A 26,013-nucleotide genomic window follows, 5' to 3' on the forward strand; every position below is an offset into this window, starting at 1 on the left:
TACTTTTAAAATTTATTTTAAGGTATTTAATGCAGATTTGTAAATTCAAGACTTTTAAGACTTTTTAAGACTGCAGACTTTTTAAGACTCTGTCAGACACATCTGTACTTGCACCTGAAACAAAATTCATTCATTCATTTTCTGAACCTGCTTTATCCTCACAGGGTCACAGGGTCGCTGGAGCCTATCCCAGCTACTTATGGGTGAAGGCGGTGTTCACCCTGGACATGTCGCCAGTTCATCACAGGGCTGAACATATAGAGACAAACAATCACTCTCACATTCACACCTATGGGCAAATTAGATTAACCAATTAACCTATCAGTGCATGTCTTTGGATGGTGGGAGGAAGCCAGAGAACCCGGAGAGAACCCACGCAGACATGGGGAGAACATGCAAAGTCCACACAGAAAGGTCCCACCCTCATCTTGCTGTGAGGCACGAGTGCTATCCACTGCACCACCGTGTTGCAGCAAAATTCAAATTATGAAAAAAAAATAATGAAAGCAGCAAGTCCTGATGAATTTCTTGAACTACATGTCGTTGGCCTCATAGCATAATGGCCTAAGTCTGATTTTTGGCCAAATTGTGATATCTGCATAAAATGATTTGGCTGTGTTTGGAGAGTGAAGTTATGCAGGTATCACAATTTGGCCACAAATATGACTCATATGCTGAGGATCACAATGTGCAAAGAATAAACTGGTTCTTGCATGAAGCCACAAGCTTTATAAATTGTACTCTTTCTGACAATATTTTTTCATCATTTGGTGACTCTGAATTCTCCATGTGGCATGAATGCATATGTATAAAATGTACTAGTTTGAACACCAACAATAGCAGTGGAGACAGCGGTCCTCACCTGAGCAGTCGGGCCTGTCTGAAGAGTACGGGGGCTCCCACACACCGTTGTATGCACAGAAGTAGCTGTGCACCGCATCCTGAGTGAAGCTGTACCCATCCTTACAGTGCAGAGTACAGTTGACCCCCTCCTCTTCCTCTGAGCAGACAAACTCCCCATTCACTGGGATGTACGGCTGCTCACACGTCGTCCCTGAGTACGACGTGGAAAACATCCTCATGAAACAGGAGGACACGGAAAGTGACAGAACAATCAGTTTTTGGTATATTCCGTCCTTTACCTTGTACGGTGATGGTGAGGTTGCAGGTTCGGCTGTTTCCGGCTGCGTCCGTGGCGGTGTACTGGACCAGGGTCTCTCCGACTGGGAACAGGGAGCCGGGACTGTGGCTGTTGGTTACTGTGAGACGACCTCCTAATGAAAGGAAAACACAGAAGAAACAACAAGACACATCACATCACATTTATTCTACTGTACAATCACATCATTTTAATAACATAACAATTTTTGCACAATTATTTATGTATATTTCTGTAATCATCATATTGATAATATCAGTACATATTGTACAAATTGCTGTTCTAATTGTGTTTTTATATGTATATTTGGTATATATACATATTCAGAGCTATATATGCGTGTATATTTAGAGCTTTATACAGATATACACACACACATACATATACAGTATATGTTGTTTTTTGGGTTTTTTTGTATTGCTATCACTGATATTTCAACCTGTTTTTCATTATGGTATGGTGTGTGCTGTTTGACTTCTTGGCCAGGTCGCCCTTGTAAAAGTCTCGATCTCAATGGGATTGTATCTGCATAAATAAAGGTTACATAAATAAATAAATAATACATCGACACACGAAATGATAAGGACCGAAAAACTGAAATACAAGTACGTCACATTTTACTGGTAATCTTATTTGCGATGCACCGCCACATCTTTTTGACTTCATATTTGCTGTTTAGTTGCTGCCTTCTGGCACATGAAGTTCTGTTTTTCCCATTTTGTTCCTTCCTATAGTTTGACTGTAGTAGTCCTGCAGAGGGCAGTGTTGGCTTTACTCCATGCTCCAGGACTAAATGAGTCACTCTTACTAAATAATAAAGCCTACGTTAAACAATGATACATGGGAATATGTGGACACATCATGTGTCTGTGGGGATGTGAGGGGAAAAGTTTCTAAATGTGTGTGTAGTGTGTGATAAAGTAGTGATGATGAGGAGCGTGTGAGTGGGATGTCGTGTCTGTAGGTTGAGTCCACATTGCAGGGGAAAAACTGACAAAAAAAGACAAAGTGGGAAAAGTGAGCGATCGATTTCTCGCTTGTCCTTTTCCCATTCTCACAATTCCAGTAGCGGCGGCGGCGTTCCAGAAGGGCTGACACACGTCTGGCCCTCTGGAGTCTGGTGTCTAACCTTATATACAGCCTCTGTGTGTGTTTATGTGTGCGTCTATCGAGTCTGTGCTATATATAGCATTGGCATCAGGGTGTGGGCCTGGAAAAACAAAACACTGACGTTGAAGCGGCGCTGGGCTGACGTCGTGTGGCCCCGGAGTCGCCACAGAAGCCTGTTATTACTGGGTGGTGTGTCAGGCAAGTGTGTGTGTTTCTGATGGGGGTTCACCTCTGCAGACAGGTGGGCAACAAGCACATCCGAGCATGGGGTTGTCAAGTTTTGTTGCCTGAATTAGTATAAATGCTGCACCTATGAGTACATTCAGTGTTCTGTACACTATAAAAGTATGTGGACATGTTGAATTCAGGTGTTTCTTTTCTAGTTGGGCCTGGGATACAAAACAATAATGACAAATGTCATAATATAGTTTTATATTAGGATAAATGTCATTGCATTGGTTAGTTTGGTTTAAACTGCAATCTTTGTTTCCAAAATTCCTCAGGGATGGTTTTTACTTAATTTCTCTCAACATTTTTTTAACCATGACTATGATTTTAAATGTTCTGCCTCCAAATTTCTAATATATTTTTCATGCTCTAACTGCAAATAATTTTCTATCACAACTAACTATTATTTTCTTCACATTTCAATTAGGAAGAAAAATCTCCCATGAAACTTTAAGGAAATATTGATGTTTACAAACTATATGGACAAAAATATTGGGACGCATCATGTCTACAGCTGTAGGATGTCCTGTTCAGGCTGATTTGAGATAAAAACATCAAGATTTTCTTCCAAAGTGAAATGTGAAGAAAGTAGATGGTTAGCTGTGGTAGAACATCATTATTTACAGTCAGAGGACAAAAAATATTTTAGAAATTTAGAGGTAGAACATTTAAACTCATTGTCATGCACAATGTTGAGAGAAATTAAGTAAAAACCACCTCTGAGGTATTTTGGAAGCAAAGAAACCAAGTTAAACAAAACTAACCAATGCAATGATATTTATCCCCATATTAAACTATATTTTGACATTTGTCATTATTGTTTTGTATTCCAGACCCCTGTTACAAAAGAAACACCTGAATTGTCCCAATACTTTTGTCCATATCGTGTGTGTGTGTCTGGCTGTGGACTGGAGGCCTGCATCAGTGCAGTCTGGTTTGTCATCTGTCACCACCACCAATGTTTGGGTACAGTCAGAGGCAGCCAGCTCTAGGATATTTAGTCTGTTTGGCAGCGTGGCCTTGATACGCCCCCTTTATAGCAGTGCTGTTGGATGCTGCTCAGCATCAACGTAGTCTACAGTCCAGGGTGGCCCGGGCCGAGTATTGAGAACTTACAGCAGCCAACATGTATCCGTCACAAAACGCTTTGATACTAAACACTACTTGCTTTTCACTCAGTCAGAGCTGCTCTGGTTAATGTGTTTCTATGTGGTCATTATGTGTTTTTACTCACACTGAGGAAACACAAGAGAACAGGAGTACGAACCTATTAGACTTAAAAGTGAGTCAGAAGTCAAACACTATGCCATTATACTGTCTCCTTTTCTATACAAGACCAAAGCTTTACAGGTTTAACTGTAAACATGCAAATTAGGTCTGATTGAAATGGTGACTGATCCTAATTTGTCATGTGATCTGCTTTTACAAATATAGGGCAGATGCTGTCATTAAATAAATAATAAGGATGCAGTAATCTGACACAGACACCGATATTTTAAATGCCTGTTTTTGTCAAAAACCTGCAGTAAAACATGACAAATATCTGTCATTAGTGAACACAGTTCTTACATGTTCATGCTCATATTGGCAAATAATACAGCAAATGTTGGCCGATACTGATGTCCTGCCAATATAACTGTGTAATAACTAATAACATCAATATTCAAATGACTCAGCCAACAGTCATTTTAAAGGGCTTCAGTCCCAGCGTCATTACTGTAATTTACAACTTTATGAGTTTGTAGCATTAATGTTTCAGGTTTCAGTGTCTGTCCACATAATAATCTATAAATATTTTTTCTCTTGTTTTCGTGTAAAAAATTACATGAAAACGTTTAATTTACAAACTATCCTGTCACAAAAAATTGAATACCCTGAACAAATATGAACAACCTGAGATGTCTTAAGAAACTAAATGTCATTAGAACAATATTCTCTCTGTTATTAAATGATTTGTGTGTTTACAGATCCACTGTGACAAAATGAATTTAGTGTAAATGATAAGATGAGGCATAATATTGTTAAAACTGTACTATTTTTCTTACGAAATGTCGGGCTGTTCATATTACTCACATTTTTGTAAAGTATACTTTGCAGATGTAAACGTTTTCATATTTTAAATTTACTTCTTTCACTCTTATTCTTTTAGTGGAGGTCATATTGGGCTGTATATGGCCCCTGAACTAAAAGGAGTTAGACATCTCTGGCTTATATAAATGAATATTTATGTGTGATCCTGTTCACGCCTGCATTAACATGCATTTTTGTGTGATCTGATCGCTGTTGGATGGCTCCAGGTACTTCATCTCACACCTGGTATGAAAATATGTCTCCGCATGTGTCTGCAGAGATAGCTTGTCATTGGATCTCATTTCCCTTTGCTTCATGCAAATAAACAGACTTATCTAACATCTGAAATCAAGCTTTCATTTCCTGCATCATTTTGGATGCAACACAAGCAGACAGGCAGGTTTAACAGAGTCTTATGTTTCTGTGTAAATGTATTGGAAACAAAGAGTAAAATATAAATTAAAAGATGTTATTCTGCCTTTGATTTATTTACTGAAGTCGAAAGAGGACATACGCCTAATTATACTATATAACCACACTAAACAAATTATTTGTATAAGGTGAAAGAAAGACGAGCAAGAGAAGAAGTAATGAACGGTTGTGTTTTTCTTTGAAAATCAACATTACAAATGTAGAATAAAGGAGTTTCTTTCACTGTGCTGCATAAGGCTACTAGCAGATTTTAAGGCAGAATGTGTTGTTTCTTCTTATGCAGTAATTTTCTTTAGTCTTTTCAGACTTTTTACAGGTTTCTGGACTCAGTGTTGCCTCCGAATTTATTGCATTTGTGCTCGGTCTAATCTCGCAAAATCAGCCAAGACCACACCTGCGGGGGCATCACTAAATTACACACTGTCTGATTTATATGTTCCCATCATGGGTCTGTTCATTTCTAATATGAAATGTTTGTAGAGGAAATTGTGTCTGTGTGGAGGCGATATCGGCCTAAACCACCAGAGTTCTATTAAAAAAAAAAAAAAAAAAAGGCCCTGTGTCTAATGTTCAGTCAAGAATCAATCCTAAGTTGAATGTGTGAGGTTGTCAGGTTCTGTTCTATGTTAGAGTCCTGTGGTCTTGATGCTGGAGATCAATAGAGATCTCCGAATAGAAGTGGGTGGTACTTTCACTGGAGGAAAACTCAACTAATTCAGTTAAAGTTCATATATGACTTCTATCAGTGCTCAATAGTAACTATATTAATATCTGTAACTATTTCCATGTTATAAGCCATCAAAATTTGAACCATTATAAAAGAAGGCACATTTTAAATATTTCAAAAATTCATCAAAATGTCTCAAAATGGTGAGCAAACTTTAAAGACACTGTCCCAAGGAAGCTACATATAAAATTTGAAAGGAATCCGATTAGTAGCGGAGAAGCAGATTGTTGAAATCTAGACATTGGTGAACTTGATTTTGACCCTTCAAGGTCACTCAAGGTTAAAGGTCATGGTACCAAATGAAAGTTCACGTATGACTTCCTATCAGTGCTCAATAGTAACTATATTGATATTTCCAAGCATTTCAATGTTATAAGACAGCAAAATATGGCCCATTGCAAGTAAATGTAAGTAGTACGTAAGTAGTAATATCATAAAAAAATGTAAAAAAAAAAAAAAATTGTTAAAAAAAAAAAAACAAAAAAACAAAAACAAAACAAAAGCCTAAAATCTAAATTTCTCTAAACTATAAACAAACTTTGTAGACATTGTCCCAGGGAATCTAAATACAAATGTGAAAAGAATCCATACTGTGTCCTCTTTAAGGTGTTATTTTTTAATACTAGATCAGTCTTAAATAGGTGTTTCTTCCAGTACAATAGATGACTGACCTGCAGCTGGGCAAGCTGGGAATTTGTTCAAGCCTTTTTTTGTTGGAGGACAGTGATTAATGCTCATATTTATTGTGTAATACCAGAAAATACATTATTTGACAAGTCATTTAAAAATCCCAAATGGGTTGAGCTCTGAATGTGTACACAAAATTATACAAATAACTGTGTGAAAACTGGATGGAATGAGTGTGAATTTCCATAGAAGAACAATTTTCATCACAAAAACACCTGCTGTTCTCCATCTGGTATAACTTTAACAGCTTTAACAGACACCGCAGCAGCAACTTCATCTGTCCACTTGTCTTCGCAAGTTTCAGTCTTTATCTCTGTCTTTATACACAGACGCACAAATGAGGCATTCATGCACACCAGTCCAATCCATCCTCTTTTATCCGCTGTTACACACACATTTACACATGTGTACGACAGCACAGAGCCCTCCTCTGATCGCTTTTTTCCAGGCAGCCGACGGAAAAGATCCTGTATAACCATCATCAGTGGAGGAAGAGGGTGGGGCACCCTGGAACTGAGACGCAACAGAATGAACTGTCTAACGAGCTGCCATCTGAGAACCACCACGAGACATACCTGAGTTGTCGGAAAACTGCGGCACTTCCCAAACGACTGCCGTCTCGCTGTCTGTAGCGTGAACTGTGGGCGGAGACCTGCACCTGTCAATCACCGGGGGCTCGGTATCTACAAAAACATAAAGACAGGGATGTGAGCTTGTTAAGATATAAAACATGAAAGAGAATAACAACAGCATGTGTCAACGTTAGACACATCAATTAACATTAAAACCTTTAAGACTGACTCAAATATTTAAACTATTCTCCCTTCAGCCATGTGCATTTCCTTATGTTTTTTTGGGTTTAGTTTGTTTACAGTAGCCATGAGTCCATAAAGTTGACCCCAAATGCAAATCTGAGGCATGGTTTTAATAATTCATTAAAAAAGAAAAAAAAAATGAATGATGAATATAATTATGTGACTATGTGACCCTACCCTCACCAGTCTGGATGGACCTCCTCACCCTCACCTGTCTCATCTGACTAGACAGACCCCCTCATGTGCCCCCACCCTACTGCATCTTTACAGACTGGAACTAGCTACATCTGCAAATGGATGTCCATCAGTCCTGGTGCATCTATAGTCTATCTGTCCATGGGAGTGGATCTCTCCTTCACTGTGGTTCTCCCGGAGGTTTCTCCTTTCCCATTGGGTTTTTTGGAGTTTTTCCTAGCCGAGAAGGAGGGTCTAAGGATGGGGGATGCCCAGGACATTAATCCATTCCCTTTTTCTATTGTTTATTTCACTGTTGTTTGTTTTTATATCCAACAGCATCATGTTCACCTATCTTTATATTATTTTTTTAAAGAATCTTCTACCCTTTAGATTTCTGAAACGTTCCACTGCTTCGCAAGTTTTTTCACTCAGGACCAAAATAAGCCTTTATACTTAAAACAAACACTGATTTCACATTTATCGTGACAACCATTAATATCACCTTAATTGACTTCATTTTCCGGTGAAGTGTGAAAATATGTCTGGTATAACAGGTCGTAATGAAGCTAAATTATTCCAGTCTTATCTACAAAAAAACACATCAGATCCATTTTACATGGAGAACAATTACAAAGCACTTCTACTGTGTTTATTAGAGCCCACAGCGCCACCTGCTGGTAAGATAATGCAGCCTGAATGTTTCATTCCAAACCAGTTTAGAGAAAAAAAATATTTCTTTTAGTCTTTAGACTCTTGCTGTTTTATGGCTGTATTTTAGCTGTGTCTTTGAAAATATTTTATTAATTCATTGTTATTCTAGTGTTTTGATTGCCGTGTTTGTTTGATTTTAACCTTCTTTTTTTTTTACCTCCCTTTTCCCTCTCCCTCAAAAGGCCAGTTATAAAAAAGAATGTTTTCTTAATGTGTCTGGCTTGGAAAAATAAATAAAGGTTAGTCGTTTTTGCGACTTTTTCAAAAGTTTGCCTTGGGCTGGACCATCTGGAGGTTTGAGACCATGTTCACAGACCAACATCACTAGTAGATACGATGTCTGTTATCTGAGACTATGATTTTAATCTTTTTTTTTTTATTTGTTAGAGATAGATTTGCTTTCCTCTTCTGAAATGTATCATTATGATTGCTATTATTTGTCACTTTAGTCACTTTAACAAACTTCTTTATATTTTTATTTTTCTATTGTATTTGATGCATACTGTCTTGTGCTGCTGTACACACTTGAATTTCCCCCTTGGGCGATCAATAAAGTATATATTTCTTATCTTATCTTATTTTATCTTATACTCTACTTCTGAAGGGAATCTGTGAAAACCCCTGTTGGCCTTTTATGGCTCCATCTGCTTCATAGACATATAAATACCCTCAGGTTGTAACAGGCTGTTTTCCAACAATACTTGGGTTACAGAATGTTTTTTAGAGGGTACTTTATGTCTTAATGGGTTAAAGTCATTTCATCAACTCTAAAGTAATCAAGTTCAAACACACAAATATGCAACAGCCCCCTAGGACTAGAGCAGAAATAGCCGAATGGGGCAGCTGGAGGCAGAACGGCGCGCTGTGCACAAAGTGTCAGAGGGCACTAGTAAAACATATGTCTCCAATAAAAAACCACAACGTTCCACCACCATAATAACATATGGAAATGTTCACGGCTACCAGGCTGAGGTTTTTCCCCCTGACTGCAGTCATTATCGAGTGGCTGACATGGGACACCCCCTTTTTCTTCGTCCTCTGCTGTAGCCCTGTTTTCCACCTGCTGAAGGGAACTCACTGCCCGATAGGAGTGTACCATTATACAGAAGGACAGAACGACACCGACACCACTGCTTTCATATGACTGCTCTGTTACTAAATATCTGTGTGTTCCTATACTTCTATATGACCCGCGGGTCAAAACCAGCCCGCCAAAGGGTCCGATCCAATCAAAGATGTCAAAATCATTTAAGTTCAAGGACCACATTCAGCCCACTTTGATCTCAAGTGAGTCAGACTCCAATTTTTTCTCTTTGTTTTAGAGTGAAAAAAGCTAAATTACATGATGAGAACGTTCACATCTACAACCTAGCTATGAAAAAATGTAAGTAACATGAAAACCCTGAAATTTATAAAAAAAAAATAAGTAAAGTTTTAATAAAACAATGCCTCAGTTTATCATTTACGAATGTGCATGACAACTTACAGATCACAGTGGATCTACAAAACATTTAGTAACAGGCAGAAAAGTGTTAAAATTGCACTTCTCTTGACAACTCAAGTTTTTCTTTTTGTTTTAGTGTAAGAAGTAAAATTACATAAAAATATTTACATTTACGAACTATTCTTTCACAAAAAATGTGAATATTATTTCAACAAATATCAACAACTTGAAATATCTTCAGAAGAGAACCAAATTGGGCTGAATGTGGCCCCTGAACTAGCCTGAGTTTGACAGTCAACATGATGTCAGTTCAGGCAGAATCATACCAGTCATTATCAGTAAATATGTTACATCATGGCCATAAATCAGACTGACACTAATAGAATGTGCCTCCTGTATATATTTGTTTTCTGACGTAATAATGACAACTACCCTCATCAATATCAATATTAGTATCCACATTAGTATTACGTCCTCTGTCGTCTCCATGTTTATTATTACTGAGTTTCTTCTTTTTCTTCTCAAAAATCTTTACTCTTCTTCGTGATATTTGTTCAGTACGGTTAATTAAGAGCAGCGCCCTCTGGTGGATTGATTGAGAAACACTCATTCCAACACATTAAATGTCAGTAGCAGCACTTTGTTACAGTCAGACTAATGACAACAATAATAAAGCATGTTTTCAAAAGGAACTAAGAACTGTAATGGTATTATTAAGTACTCATATTGATACTCGGTATCGGTAAGTAATCAAACGTAAGTACTCGTACTTGGTCTGGAAAAAACTGGTATCGGTGCATCCCTAGTTTTGTTTTTAGAAAAAAGACATATCAGTTTCAAACACATTCACAGTGTGATCAGAACTCGTCACTGTGTCTCATTAAAAAGGGCCGTTGCGCCATCGGATGACACAGTCTCCAGAGACATGAGCTCACCGATGACAGTGACTGTGAAGGAGCAGTTCGCCTGATTCCCAGAGCGGTCAGTGGCAAAGTATGTGATGGTTTCTACTCCGATAGGAAACAGCTGTGGAGGGGCGTACACCGGCTTCACCTGCACAGACACCTGTAGATGAGACACAAGGCGAAATATGTCCATCAGTCACTCAAAGCAGACGAAGAAGATCATGTGAAGAGACTAAGTCAGGAAAGTTTGTATACTTCATAAAGCGTTAGTGTTTGCATCTATGGGCTTTGGCATCTGCTTGCTTTAAAAGCTTGTTAGGGTACTCCTGCCTGTTTACGGTTACTAACATAGGATTAGGCAGTGGCTGTCTTAGGGCGGGGCTTAAAGGACAGTGAATCTTGATTAGCAATTTCTGAAAACGTTTGTGAAATAATTTTAAAGTTAATTTCATTCGTCTAATACAGGGATGTCACACTCATTTTAGTTCAGGGGCCTCATTCAGGTCAATATGATCTCAAACGGGCTAGACCAGAAAAGTAATCACAGTGAAAAAAGTCAAATTATATTATGAAAATGTTTACATCTACAAAGTTTTTCCATAAAAGTGTGAATAACATCCTAAGGACCCCAAGTATTTTTTTTGCTGGGACTGCTACCTGAAGATGTATTACAGAAAGATAAATACCTCTTTAAAATTCTTATAACTTCTTCCAAAAAAGCCATTACAAGGAACTGGCTCAAAACTGATGCACCCCTGTGAGGATCAGTAGCAATAATAAAATAAACGTACTCCATAGAAAGACTGACTTATTACCTACGGCTCAAGGAACATGCCTTCATAAAGCGCTGGAGAAAATGGCTGGACTATAAACAAAACAATGCATAATTACTATTGTCTATCATTTAAATATCTTGTGTTCAACCAGTGACCCCTAGTTTCTTTGTCTGTTGATAAAACAAATAAAAATAAAGCATAAAAAAAGGGTGAATAACATGAACCACCTGAAATATCTTAAGAAAACCCATTAAATTATAAAAATATTAACATTTACAAACTATCCAAACAAAAAAGATGCGAATGAGAAAAACTGACATTTCTTAAGAAAAATTAGTGCAATATTATGCCGCGTCTAATCATTTACACATGTGCATTACAACTTACAGATCAGAGTGGATCTACAAATACACAAAACATTCAGTAACAGGCAGAATATTGGTTAAATTGCACTTATTTTCCTTCAGACATTCATGTTGTTCATATTTTGTCAGCTTCTCCACTTTTTTTGTGAAAGGATAGTTTGTAAATGCGAATATCTTCATCTAATTTTATTTATTTACACTAAAATAAAGAGAAAAAATTGGAGTTGTCATTATTTCTAGGTATAATGTAATATTATTTTTTCACATTAAACCAAGAAGAAAAAGGTTATTATGATAGTATTTTACTGGTCATATTGGTCTGTATGTGGAACCTGAACTAACTTTGACATCATTGATTAGTGTAATTTTTCCATTTCAGGGGCCAGAATGGACCCTTTGGTGGGCCGGTTTTGTATGTTTGGCACCTATGCTCTAACAGATGAGTAGATGGTGTAGGTACCCACCTCATCCTTAGAATTGTCAGTGGCATTTGGGACGTTCCAGCTGACGATAGCAGTACCCCGGCGCTCATCTGTCTCTGCAACAATGTCAACTGGACACTGGATCGACGGGGGTTCAGTGTCTGAAGAGAGCCGACACAGGAGAAAACACATGGACCCGTTCAGAGGGAATGACCACTACCACCACTTCATGTGAGTCCAGATCATTCAGAGGTACAGCTGTTCAGCTCATTCCATCCTGGACACAATCTGCTGCTCGTTATCACGGAGGGAGGAGGTGAGTGATGTCATCTGACCTTTGACCTTTTTAATCATAACACATCACACACTCATTACCGGTTATTAGTGAATCACGAGAGAGAGTGCAGCGCGGTCAGTGTTCCAACAGCCACACCCTGCTGAGGTCACACATCTGACTGACTCGTATCTACATCCATTGTTTAGGTCAGCATCAGGCTACGACGGGGGGGGGGGGGGGGGGGGGGGGGCAAAGGTTAAAGGGGAGAAAGGTAAAAGGACCTGAAAAGGTGCTTTATGTCATTGTCAATACAGGCAGACATACACCTGTGTCTTAGAAAACCCTCCAAATTTAAAAGGCAAAATCAAGTTTTAAACATTATAAGAACTTGATCAGTACTGGGTTGTAAGTTCAGATATACAGTATATGGAAAAAAGTATTGGGAGACATTGAATTCAGGTGTTTCTCTTCTAACAGATGATGATAAGTTGAGGCATAATATTGTTAAAATTCACTTATTTTTCTTTTTAAAAAAAGTTTTTTGTTCAGGTTATTCACATCTTTTTTGTTTGGATAGTTTATAAATGTAATTTTTTTCATAATTTAATGGGGGGGGGTTTTTGCACGAAAACAAACACAAAATTTTGGAGTTATTATTTTTAGGTTATTATGCTATTATTTTTCTGGTGGGAATGCATTTATATGACTATAACTAGGTTCTGGGTAATTCAACCTCAAATCACAGGATTTCACAACATGTTCCATCACTAATTTGCTTCATACTTTCAGAAAATAATGTCATCAGTCCTTGTAAACACCATGCGAGATTTCAGCCTTATACCTTCATCAGTTTTTATTCTTTGGTCCATAAAAAGATACAAAGTACAATAAATCAATAATGTTCTTTCTTTCTTTTCTAACGGGGATCTGGGATACAAAACAATAATGACAAATATCATAATACAGTTTCATATTGGGATAAATATCATTGCATTGGTTAGTTTGGTTTAAGATGTTATCTTTGCTTCCAAAATGCCTCAGAGATTATTTTTATTTAATTTCTCTCAACATTGATTTTTGTTTTTTGTATTGGGACACGTTGAATTCAGGTGTTTCCTTTCTAACAGGGGTCTGGGATACAAAACAATAATGACTAATGTATCACTGCATTGGTTAGTTTGGTTTAAATTGTTATCTTTGCTTCCAAAATTCCAAATGATGGTTTTTACTTAATTTCGCTCAACATTAATTTTTTTTTTATCCATGACTATGATTTTAAATGTTCTACCTCAAAATTTCTAAAATATTTTCATTTATGCTCTGACTGTAAATAATATTTTTCTACCTCAATTAACCATCTACTTTCTTCACATCTCACTTGGGAAGAAAATTTTCCCATAAAACTTTAAGGAAATATTGATATTTATAAACTATTTGGACAAAAATATTTGGACACATCATGGCTACAGCTGTAAAAAATATATTGCTGGTAACTGACTTAACATAAGATACTTAAGTGACATTGGCAACAAGTAAATAGGGGATGACAGTTATTGATTTATCACAGCGAGTTAATGTAGGCTAACATTATGTGTTTGTTTACATTACAAGGTAGCCTCACTATTATGTTATCATTTAACCATTAAATGTTATTTTGCACAAGATTTATATTAAATTATCGGCTAATCAGAGCCTCTGTCCATCTGATGTTAAATGACAGTGGTTAAGATAAGCTAAAATAAGATAAGATAAGCACTTTATTTCTCTCTGAGCCGTGCACAGTATTCTGTTGTTCTGATGTTCTCTATGATTTACATTTTATTACTAAGTGAGTCTTATTTTTATGATTGTTGTCGAAGTTTTATATAAGCCCTCGGTTCGCCAATTTTACTTGGAACAGAAAATGAAGACAAACCCAAGAGGCAACAACAGGGGCTTGAAGTTGAATTCAGTGTGGAAGTATCATACCAGCGACGGCTGCCTGATACTGATTCCAAAACAACCTGGCTCCAGTGGACACATTTCCACTTGAGGCACAAAACACAAACATACAATTGGCATAACTGAAAATAGCTGCATCCTATTCAATTCAATGAATGTTTTTTTTTGTCACTGTTTTTTTTTAAGGAATCTGGTCTCAGACAGTGAGTGAGAGAGAGAGAGACAGACAGACAGACAAAGAGAGATGGACAGACAGAGACAGACAGACAGACAGACAGACAGACAGATAGATAGATAGAGCCAGACAGACAGACAGACAGAGACAGAGAGAGACATATATATATATATATATATATATATATATAGAGAGAGAGAGAGAGAGAGAGAGAGAGACAGACAGACAGACAGGCAGATAGACAAAGAGACAGAGAGAGAGAAAGAGAGAGAGACAGACAAAGACAGAGAGAGAGATAGAAAGACAGAGACAGAGAGAGAGACAGACAGAAAGACAGACAAACTTTATTGCTCCCAAACTGTGGAACTGTGGAATAAAGCCTGTGTCTGTTTTAGAGTTTATGTGCACCTGTCCACCTGCCCTGTCGGCTTCACATTAAACATTTACTTTCCCTCTTTGCTTCTTTTTACTTTGAACATGTTGTAATGCTGTTGGCCAGCATTGTTCCCTTCACCACAGTTGGAGCCTGCAGTAAAAGTGCTACGCGTCCAAGAGTCGGCTCTCATCGATCGACAGTGATCATGCCTGTTTTGTTGTGTAACAGCGTTTGCTCCCATCTGGACCCGATGAGCCATCCACTTAGGCATCCATCTCTGCTAAACACTAACACACTCAGCTCCGATCGGCTCGATTCATCTTCAGAATTTAGATTGGAATATTTCACTTTAGGTGTCATCAGGATGAAGTGAGAGCAGAGAGAATCCAGAAGCCCACGAAGACACTTTCAACCATGGAGATGTTCCTGTATGATCACTTCCCTCAATGTACCTTCATGCAATCACTTTTAGTAATGTGCAAGAACAGTGTATAATGTGAATTATGTGCAATAAGTCATGTAATAATCTTCTGTTCTTGCAATAACAATGCAACGTTTAGCAGTACTTATCGAAACTTAAATGCACTATTTTTATATAGACTTGAGTTCATAGATATACATACTGTTTTCACTGGTAATACATAGTGTTAATATTGTTAATATAGATAAACATACTATTCATGTTGTGTCTGTTCATATTTTGTGTGCTTTTTATTTTTTTTCCACTTTAGCTCTATTCTTATTTTAATTTTGTAAAATTTTATATTCTATTTTCTTTTCTTATTTTTAGTTTTTGTAATTTTATATTTGCACTATGCTTATTTTCCAAAGTATTGGGTTTTTATTAATACTGTTATACTAACTGGAATAGCACTCCTGATTTTACAGAACACACAATGACAATGCATTGTATTCTGTATTGTACTGTATTGTATTGTATTGCATTCTTCTGTATTGTATTGTATTCTATTGCATTGTATAGTATTGCATAGTATTGCATTGCATTGCATTCTACTGTATTGTATTGAATTGCATTGCATTGCATTGTATTGTACTGTATTGTATTGCATTGTATTCTGTTGCATTGCATTCTGCTGTACTGTACTGTATTGTACTGTATTGTACTGTATTGTACTGTATTGCATTGTATTGTATTGCATTGCATTGTACTGCATTGTATTGTATTGCATTGCATTCTACTGTATTGCATTGCATTGTATTGTATTGTACTGCATTGCATTCCACTGTATTGCATTGTACTGTGTTGCATTGCATTGTATTGCATTGTATTCTATTGCATTGCATTCTACTGTATTGTATTGTACTGCATTATATTGCATTGCATTGTATTCTATTGCATTGCATTCTACTGTACTGCATTGCATTCAACTGTATTGTATTGTATTGCATTGTATCGTATTGTATTGTATTGTATTGTATTGTATTGTATTCTATTCTATTCTATAACCTGGTAAGAGCTTTCTCTGTCAGGATCATGTCTATTTTCTGATCTCTTCCCTGTGCTTGAGTCCAGCCTGAAACCTTCAGACACACTTCTCCTCTCTGCACCACATCATTATAAAACACCTATAGATGACTAATCACCTCCTCTTTTGCCCCACGTCTCAGATCCCTTTCAACTTTACGGCGCCTCTTCCTCTCTTTAACGACAGCGGCTTCTTCATTAGCGAACTTTCTCTGTGATGAAATGGGGGCAGTGAGGACGTTGCGCCCTGCACCACCTGCTTCACCTGCGAGGCATGTGGAGGGCTGCAGTCCATTATAGGCCGGTCCAGAGGCCAGGCCGAGCGCGGCACTGAGACACGGTATGGTTTCAGTTAGTGTCTGAATGTGGGTTACAGCACTGTTCTCACCATTCACAAAGCAGTCGAACGCAGACGGGGGGACTGGAGAATGGAAAAAAAACTCTCACTCCAAGTTTCCTGCTGTTTTGGTTTAATATCTTCCTCTTTTGCTTCATTTCGTTGGTGTCTTTCTATCTCCCACATTTAACTACCTTTTCTTTCTGCTTCATAAATGAACTCACACAAGTGTCTTTTACTCTGGCACCAGAACTGTATTCCCATGAATAAGTCTGGACTTAGGAAAACTCTAGTAGGATAACTGGCTGGCAGAGAAACTACTACCATATATGGGCATATTCTAGCAGACAATAAGTCTTCAATACTACAGCCCAGTCAAGTAGGGGTTACATTGGGGAAATCTGTGGAAATTCTAAATGCACTAACAAATGAACAGTCTTTCTCACAAATATTAGAAAACCTTGAAAAGACTCTATAGAGACTAAAGCAGCGGTATCAAACATGTGGCCTGCCAAAGAGTCCAATGGATCCCAATAGTGATCTCAAGTAAAATAACAGCATAATAACCAATAACTAATGAATATTCTTCTTGGTTAAGTATGAAAAAAATAATATTACAATATGCCTATACATAATGACAACCCCAAATGTGTCTCTTTCCATTAATAAACTATCCTTTAACAATGAAATGTGAATAAATATGAACAACCTGAAATGTCTAAAGTAAATGAAGTGCAATTTTAACAATATTCTGCCTGTTACTAGATGTTTTGTGCCTTTGTAGATCCGATCTGTAATGCACATGTATAAATGATAAGTTGAGGCATAATATTGTTAAAATTTGTATATTTTTCTTGAGAAATTTTAGTTCTTTTCTGGTTATTCACATCTTTTTTAAGATAGTTTGTACATGTAAATATTTTCATAATTTAATGGTGTTTTTTGCAGTAAAACAAAGACAAAAATTTGTCGTCATTATTTATAGGTTATTATGTTATTATTTTACTGGTCCGGCCCACTTTAAACCATATTGGGGTGTATGTGGCGCCTGAACTAAAATAAGTTTGACACCCCTGGTAGAGAGACTAAAGGATTTAGCAGTGACTGGGTATGCATTTATATGACTATAACTATTATTCAAACTCAGATCACAGGATTTCACAACATGTTCCATCTCAAATTTGCTTCATACATTCAGAAAATAATGTTATCAGTCCTAGTAAACACCATACAGGTTTCAGCCTTATATTATCATTAGTTTTTAATTCTTTGGTCCAGAAAATGACACTAATTACAAGAAATTATTAATTGACACTTGATGGTATTTTCAGTATTTGTTATAAGGTACAACATGCCTTTAGCAGCTGTTCGATGATCCACGGTTGCATATTTACCAAAGTACAGCTTGCTAAAACTGTAAAATAAATAATTAGTGCTGTCTCTACATTGAAGCATATCCGACCTTTACAATTTTAGTGTTTATTTCTCATATTGTAGCATTTTTGTGATGATTTAGGAGGGGTTAAAATGTCAGAGAGAGAGAGAGAGAGAGAGAGAGAGAGCAATATATGAAGCGCCAACCCAAAATCAATTGCAAAACCAAAATCCATAAGGGCAGATTGTCCCGTGCAGGGTGGACCGGACAGAACATGGTTTCCCCGAGTATCGTTGCATCCCTAGTTCCTTTCTACTACTATTTGTAATAGAGTTCCACATTGTTGCTGTAAAGTGTTAAATAGATCTCAGCTTTCCCATGTTGTTTGAATTTTGTGGATAGCACAAATGGTTCAGGAGTTACAGCAATTTGAATGCTGTAAAGTGTAAAATGTAGCACCGGAGATTGCAGTAATTAAAGGGTTAATACTATAACACTGGTCAAAAATAAATTTATTGTTAAAGTTTTTTGAGCTGATTTAGGATAATTTTGGTGTGCTGAATCCAAAAATCATATTAATTTTGCTCAATCAGGTTGACTTTCTGAACTATGCTTACATTTTTGCTTACATTTATGGGCATTTTCACATCATATGATACAAAATTCTTTCATATTTCTTGCAATAAACGAGTTCTGAAGATTTTACTTTTGTCAATTTATGATTAATGTTTTTTTTAATATTACAGGTGAATGAAATGGCTTCGACTAGAAGATCTTGCAAAAATAAGCCTGACGTATTCTGTTGCATCTGCGGTGAATACACCATTGTACCTAACAGGAATCAAGTGATCTAATGATTTTTTTTTCTCTTAAAACCTATTTTGGGTGAGAACTATATAAAAATCAACTGATAAAGTCACAAAAATGTAATCAATTTTGTGAGAAGATCCAATTTTTCAAAATCAAATTAGCAAAAAAAACTGACCTGATTGAGAAAAACAGATTGGATTTAGCGGTGCAAAATGGTCCTAATTCAGTTAAAAAAACCTAGACAACTAGCAAAAAACATTTTTTTGTAACCCAGTGTAATCTAATAGAAAATGGGGAGGGGTGTTACCTGTGCAGTGGGCTTTATAGACGTTAGCGCTCCAGTTGCCAGTGCTCAGACACAACGCTCTCCTGTTTCCTTGAAGACTGTAACCTTGGCGACAGGTGAGCATGCAAGCAGCACCTGGAGACACAGCCCTTTTCCCGCAGACGGGGGGTGACAGCGACATGTTCTTCAGGTTGACGATGGGGGGGCAACGCACCTCTGGAACGACACAGAGGAGGCAAAGAAACACCAAGTCAGAATATGTGCTGACTCAGCTCCATCCTCATCATTACCTCTGGATCAGAAAGAACTGGCAGACTTTCCATTCCCGCTTTGTCCTCAGTTCACAGAAACCAAGATCAGACTTGTTGCGGGAAAACACCTCAATTATTGAGTATTTAAGATAAGGCAGGTCCAAACACAAAGGCCACACAAGTCTTTGAAGATCGTCGGCATATTTCCTGTGTTTTTACTCGAATGTGATAAAATCTTACTTTTAGCAGTTAGCTCCATTAGAAATGCTGACGACAAAGCTATTTCCAGGAGTTTTATCACAGTATCTGGCATAAAAACAATAAACATTGAAACTCAACCCAACAGGACTCATACACTGAAGGTTTTTTTTTAGTAACATACAGGCTCATTCTGTCTCTATTTAAAGTCTGTCTAAAGCAGAATTAATTTTTAAAATTTATTTATTTAGAACATGCAAAGAAACAAACAAAAAAAATGAAGCAAATTAAGACAAAAACAAAATAATCTTCAAGTACGTGCAAGTCTGAATTTCGCATGGTCAAAAAGGAATAGGAAGAAGTAAGTTTTTTTTTTTTTTCCAGAAAGATAGTTTTGCAGCACGTGGAGGGTTCAAATTCAAACTTTATAAACTATTAAGGTCCAAATACACAAATAAATGTACCAAAGACTAATAAAAGTGGATTTAGCAAAATATGACCCCTTTAAAAAAGCAAAATACAGAGGATAATATTATAATATATGGTGATAAAATACTTCAGAAAGGTTAAATCAGACAGAAAAATTCATTTGGGAACTAACACAAAAGTAATGCTGGGTCTTCATGGGTTAAAACTGTAAATATAAACATAAACCTGATCCGTCTAAAACCAAATCTCTGAATATACTATAGTCAGACTTTAACTGCTCTATTGGCTGTAGCTGCAGGAGCTATAAAGGCGAAACTCAGTGAGAGGGAGATTTCAGTCAGATGAAGAAATCTCTCTGCATCCTCTTAAGGAAGCCAAGGCGATCCCGTTTCACCACAGTGCAAACAAACACTGAAACAAACCACTCAGCTGCGATGGCGGCCCGGCCGAGCCCTGTACTTGTGTTTAAGAGGTAATGATGGTCTGCGACGGTCAAACAAACACTCTGTAACTGAGTCAAAGTGCGGCAGGGGAGAAACGGAGATGGGAGTTATCGATAAACAGAGATTCCAGGGAGGGTTTTTAAATAGAGCAGAGAGCTGGTTGGTTGGAAGTGAGTCAGCGCGGGCTAAAAAACAGTGAGGCCGGAGGTTTGCGGCCCGGTGCTCTCACACTGGCCCTTTTTTGTGTGTTGCTGTGCCTGACCTGGGTGCTCTCTGCGGCCACCATGAGTGTGTGCAACTATTTTAACTTAACTATCAGTTTTGAAGTGTGTGGGCACGTTTGTGTGCAAGTGTATCTGTGGGGACTGTATGAGAAAGCAGATGGATCTTTCTCTGTCCAAATACGCACCATATGTTTAACCACCGTTTCTGTGAGAGACTGGGTTCTCATGTGTGCTTACATATGTGTACCAAAACCACATGTTTCTACATAGTAGTGCATGGATCGTGTGCTCTTCCAGGGTGATGCATTTGATAAATTGTGTCAGTGTTTTCGGAGCGAGACAGCCTTTACTAAGCAGAAGCTTTACAGATAATATAAGCTTAGAGTTAAACACAGTCAGGCTGCAAAAAAGATGGACTTGTGTGGAGGCCGACTGTGGTGTTTGAGTGAACCCAGAGCTGCAGGATTCATCATGGAAAGAAATGAAAATCAAATAATCAAACGCAGAAATCTAATTTAACTCAAATAGGCAACTGTAAGAATTGGAATAAAGACATGACAGATGAAAACAAAGACTGCCACTTACAGAGGACCTAAGCGGGGTTGTAAAACCACAGTTTAGATTTCTGTTAGGACACCAGCAGCTGATTAAAAAAACAAAGTCTAGTCCAAGAAGAAAAGGCTAAAGAACTCAAATGTTCCTTTCATTTTTGCATAAAATTCTGAGATTTCATATTGTTTCTCATTGGTCGACATCTGCAACATCCTTATGTACCTGTTGTTTTTATATTATTACATATTAGGGCATTATTTTTATGTAGACACAAAAATAGCAAATCTCAATCCTATCTTTCAGAAATCATATTTTATAACTGTATATATATATTTAATACTGATTTGTGTGGAGGAAACTGTAATGTAGTTGGAATTATTTTCAGAATGTATGCAATCCAACATACACTATATGGACAAAAGTGGACACGTTGAATTCAGGTGTTTATCTTCTAACAGGAGCCTTGGATACAAAACAAAACAATGGTGACAGATGATATAATATGGTTTTATCTTGGGATAAATATCATTGCATTGGTTAGTTTAGTTTAAATTGTTATCTTTGCTTCCAAAATCCCTCAAAGATGGTTTTTATTTAATTTTTCTCAACATTGTTTTTTTTTTTTTTTTTTTTTTTTTTTATACATGACTATGATTTTAAGTGTTCTAAATATTTTTTGTACTCTGACTGTAAACAATAATTTTCTACCACAACTACCCACCTACTTTCTTCACATCTCACTGAAGAAGAAAATTCTCCCATTACACTTAAAAAGGAAATATTGACATTTATAAACTATATGGACAAAAATATTGGGACACATCATGTCTACAGCTGTAAGATGTCCTGTTTGTGCTGATTTGTAACATAAACATCAATATTTCTTGTATGAGTATGAATGTAATAGCCCTCAAGACAGTATGAGGCAGAATTTCAGAGTAGCACATAATGAGGTCGATGGCTGCTGGAGGAGCTGTGGGCTTACCCACACACCGGGGTTGGGGTCCACTCCACTGGGAGTTGGCCTGGCAGGTGAGTCTGGAATCCCCCTCCAGTCTGTAGCCTCGATCGCAGCCCACCTGACACTCGGCCCTGTAGGACGCCCCACTGTCACTGCATCTCAGGAAGCCATGCTGGGGCCGGGGGAGGGGTGGACACGAGCGCACTACAGGGGTAAGAAAAAATATACATCAGTAAATTGCCTGTGAAGGTTCTCATTTGCCCAGGTCATCATTCTTCTTGGAAGTTCTTCTTGGTTCAGATGGACTGGTTTAGCTCTTTTGAAAACATTTCGTCTCTCATCATCTCTTGGATGAGAGACGAAACGTTTTTACCAAAAACGTCAATAAATTCATTTAATTCAAAACATTTTTCATGATACATGTCGATAGTTTCATAGCATAATTGCTTAAGTCATATTTTTGCCCAAATTGTGATATTTGCTTAACTTTCCTTTCCTGACACTGCTGATTCATTTCATATAGATACCACAATTTGGACAAAAATATGACTTACGCAATTATGCTATGAAGCTAACAATGTGCAATTCCTTATTTGTGTTAAAGGTTAAAAATGTAAGATTTGAGCATACACATGTGGTCATGTGAAGTTTGTTTTAAAATTTATTTTGTGATCAGAATGAACCTTTTACTAACCTTCCTGGTCTTTGTGGAAAAACTACCTTTTTCTGCAGAATTCCTTATCCTCATTTTCTTCTTTGATGTCTTTCTTCTGTTCCTTTACAGTAGCAACTTTAGTTAATGTCTGATAAGAACAAACGACCCCTCAAAGTTTTGTGTATATTTATCTATCCAACAAATATTTCAGGTATGTCTTAATTGAATGTCCACAAACTCAGACTCAAGGATGAACTGATTAAAGTTTGATTTCTAAAGGTCAAAGGTCAAGGTTATTAACGTGATGAAATTTCACACAAATGGACCACAGGATAAAAATGATGATTGTATTCCAAGGGTCAAATGACTGCATCACTGTGACAATATAATGTGTAAAAATCAGTTTTATGTCCATCGTTCAAGCCCATACACAGCTTCAAAGGGACAATGTCTACAAAGTTTGTTCACAGTTATGAAACTTGAAACATTGAAAATTTACCTTTACGTATAATGGGCCATATTTTAATGTCCTTTAAAATGTAAACTGTTACAGATATCAATATAGTTACTATTGATCACTGATATGGACTTTAATTGAATTAGGTGAGTTCTTCTCCAGTGAAAGTACCGCCCACTTCTATTGGGAGACTGATCTCCTGCATCCAGACCACAGGACTCTATCACAGCAGCGGAATCTGACAACCTCACAAATTCAACTTGTTACAGGGCTACAGAGATATTGGTCCTATTTTTTGTGTTGTCATGGGAACAGAAGGTCATATGAACAGATGGAAGAAGATATCCGAAAACATGAGATAACTGACAATGACAATAATCATTATTTGCAGCCCTCCTCTTTTCCTACATGATGCTGAACAGACATTGATGTAAACTCATGCTTGACTGGTTTATTTGGTAACCAGCTGATTCTACTTTTACCTAACCTGGCCCCTAATAGTGCTGTATGCAAACACAAATAGTTGTCTTTAACCTTCCTCTGTGTGTTAATGAACCATGTAAAATGTGTTTATTGCATCAAGGCTTTTTGACTTTCAACAAAATAACAATAATAAAAAAAAAATCACTAAAGTATGAAATGCTCTGGTTGAAATTATGACCTTTGTGCTGTTAGGGTTGGTTTCAAGCCAGTAATAAAAATAAGATTATAAAGCAATAATTAGAGCCAAAACTGAAATCATAAGTGCACTGTCAGCCAACACACTGACAGCTAGCTCCTGTCCCAATCATGTGTTAGTTTATTTGTATTGTACTGATGTTAGGAGTTCAAGAGTTCAGGAGAAATCAATTGTTCATAGACATTCATGGAGGGAGCATGTCTACATTGTCTAGATTTCGTACAAGCTGTAAGATTTGTATAAACCCATCATTTGTAAGAATCTTTGTGACCTAGCCATTGGCGCTCTTTCCTTGAAAATGACAACATCCAGTCTCAGAAAATGAAAAAAAAAAAAAAAGCCATTTTTGATCGGTTTTTCCATTTCCTTTGGGTAGTAACTTTCTTTTTTCTTATTAGAAAGACAAAATGAAAATCAATCAATTTTTTTTTTTAAATTTGGTTTATCTGTTCTGACACTGAAATTAGAAAAATGCCTTGAAATTCAATTTTAACCCTTTCATGCATAGTGGTCACTACAGTGGACAGTTACTCTACAGCTTTACTCTTGTATATTCTTCTATATTCTTGGATATGGGTTTTGTTGTTTTAGTTCCATATCAATCGACACAGTGGACGCTTATGCATCATCTCATAAGCTGCAATTGATACCATTATTGTAACTTTGCTGTTCTTGATTGGTTCTTGAGTGGAAATCAATTGTTAATATTTATTTTTTGCATATTATCTCCATGAAGTGAGTAATAACTAGTATTAGAATATGTTAAAATGTGAGAAAACATCAGATTAGCTGCATTAAACATGGTTTCATTTTACTGTTTTCATATCACTTTATGATATTGGGTTTTAAATACATGTTTCTTTGGTTCAAGAATAAAATTCATGGTGTAGCTGAGTGGATGTTTTTGTAACTCCATGAAAAACAGGTTGATTCAAAAAACAAAATTCAATCACATTGTTTTTTTTCATGCCTAAAGACCAATAAAAACACTCAGGAAAAAAAATCTTGATTAAGTTTCTCCTAATTCATGCATGAAAGGGTTAATTCCTCTATTTTAAAACACAAATCAATTAACCACTAGTTTTTGTTTTGTTTCTGAAAAGAAAATCCAAGTACCAAAAGATACGCTGACCGTTCAGACGTGTGAAGTCAATTCAGTATGGAGTTGGTGACTTGCAAAATGCACATCGAGGGGTATACTGACAAAAAAAAAAAAAAGACCCAGACGCCCACATCAAAAATATTAAAACCAATATTTTTCATAGATAAGGAAGTCTAACAAGGTAACCAAGAGATGAAAAACAAATTGGATGATAGATACAAGTTTTTAGTGTATTTTACAGGTGATTTAAGACACAGGTCAAAACCGACCCATTAACATAAGAGATGGGAACAGAAAGCTAACACAAGAGGAAGGTTAAATCACCTGAGCAGACAGGTGGAAATCAGCAGAAGGAATGTACAGGACTACATCATGTGGAAGTTCAACTGGAGACCTGTCATTTAACCCAAAATGTGAAAGTCCCCATCCAATCAAAGCAATTTTCTTTGTGTGGGTCGGCTGTGATTTATGCTGAGGTCTATGAAAGGCGACGCAGTGTTTTATTTCTCATCACCACTCACAGACGCACAGGCAGTTCAAGGGGAGACCCCCTCCCTCAGGGCTTCACGAGCTGGGAGGTCCTACGTGGTAGTGTCAAGATGTATGCGTACACACACACACACTGAAAACATATACCCCAGGCCACATACCATAAATCTTCAACACACCCTTGAATATTCAGTGTCTTGGCATTTCTGTGAGTCACTAAGCTGTAGTCGTTCTGTTAAAACACACACTTTCTTCATTTATGTCCCTCTTCCTGTCTTCCTCTTCCTTTTTTTCCTGAACTTCCGAAAACCCTCCTGTCCTTCCTGTGCTATAATCTCATCCCCGTTAGTCTGCCTGCCTTTAATTTAATCCTACCTTTCCTGCCCTCAACATCTGGCCTGGCACACAGCAGTAGTAAATGTTGATTCTTCCTTCAGTCTAAACACATCTGATCCTGCGAAGAATCTTTACACTCCACTGCA

General features: G+C 37.2%; 1 protein-coding gene and 1 long non-coding RNA gene across 3 annotated transcripts in view; one reads left to right on the top strand and one right to left on the bottom strand.

Moving 5' to 3' along the window:
* The window catches only part of svep1 (sushi, von Willebrand factor type A, EGF and pentraxin domain containing 1), a 171,849-nt gene that overhangs the window by 60,725 nt on the left and 85,111 nt on the right, over positions 1–26,013 (bottom strand). For both annotated transcript variants that reach the window (XM_030162208.1, XM_030162206.1), the window contains exons 6-12: positions 22,174–22,353; positions 19,113–19,307; positions 12,071–12,189; positions 10,496–10,625; positions 6,989–7,096; positions 1,143–1,274; positions 863–1,054 (exon numbers count right to left, since the gene is read on the bottom strand). In XM_030162208.1, coding sequence (XP_030018068.1) covers positions 863–1,054; positions 1,143–1,274; positions 6,989–7,096; positions 10,496–10,625; positions 12,071–12,189; positions 19,113–19,307; positions 22,174–22,353 — 1,056 coding nt within the window. The remainder of the gene's footprint in view (positions 1–862; positions 1,055–1,142; positions 1,275–6,988; positions 7,097–10,495; positions 10,626–12,070; positions 12,190–19,112; positions 19,308–22,173; positions 22,354–26,013) is intronic.
* Positions 10,181–14,674, top strand: LOC115438546 (uncharacterized). The gene is made up of 3 exons (XR_003938103.1): positions 10,181–10,365; positions 10,519–10,520; positions 14,663–14,674. It is a non-coding gene; the product is annotated as an uncharacterized LOC115438546 (long non-coding RNA).

Source organism: Sphaeramia orbicularis, chromosome 18 (assembly GCF_902148855.1).
Source record: "Sphaeramia orbicularis chromosome 18, fSphaOr1.1, whole genome shotgun sequence".
In the NCBI taxonomy this organism is placed as follows: Eukaryota; Metazoa; Chordata; class Actinopteri; order Kurtiformes; family Apogonidae; genus Sphaeramia; species Sphaeramia orbicularis.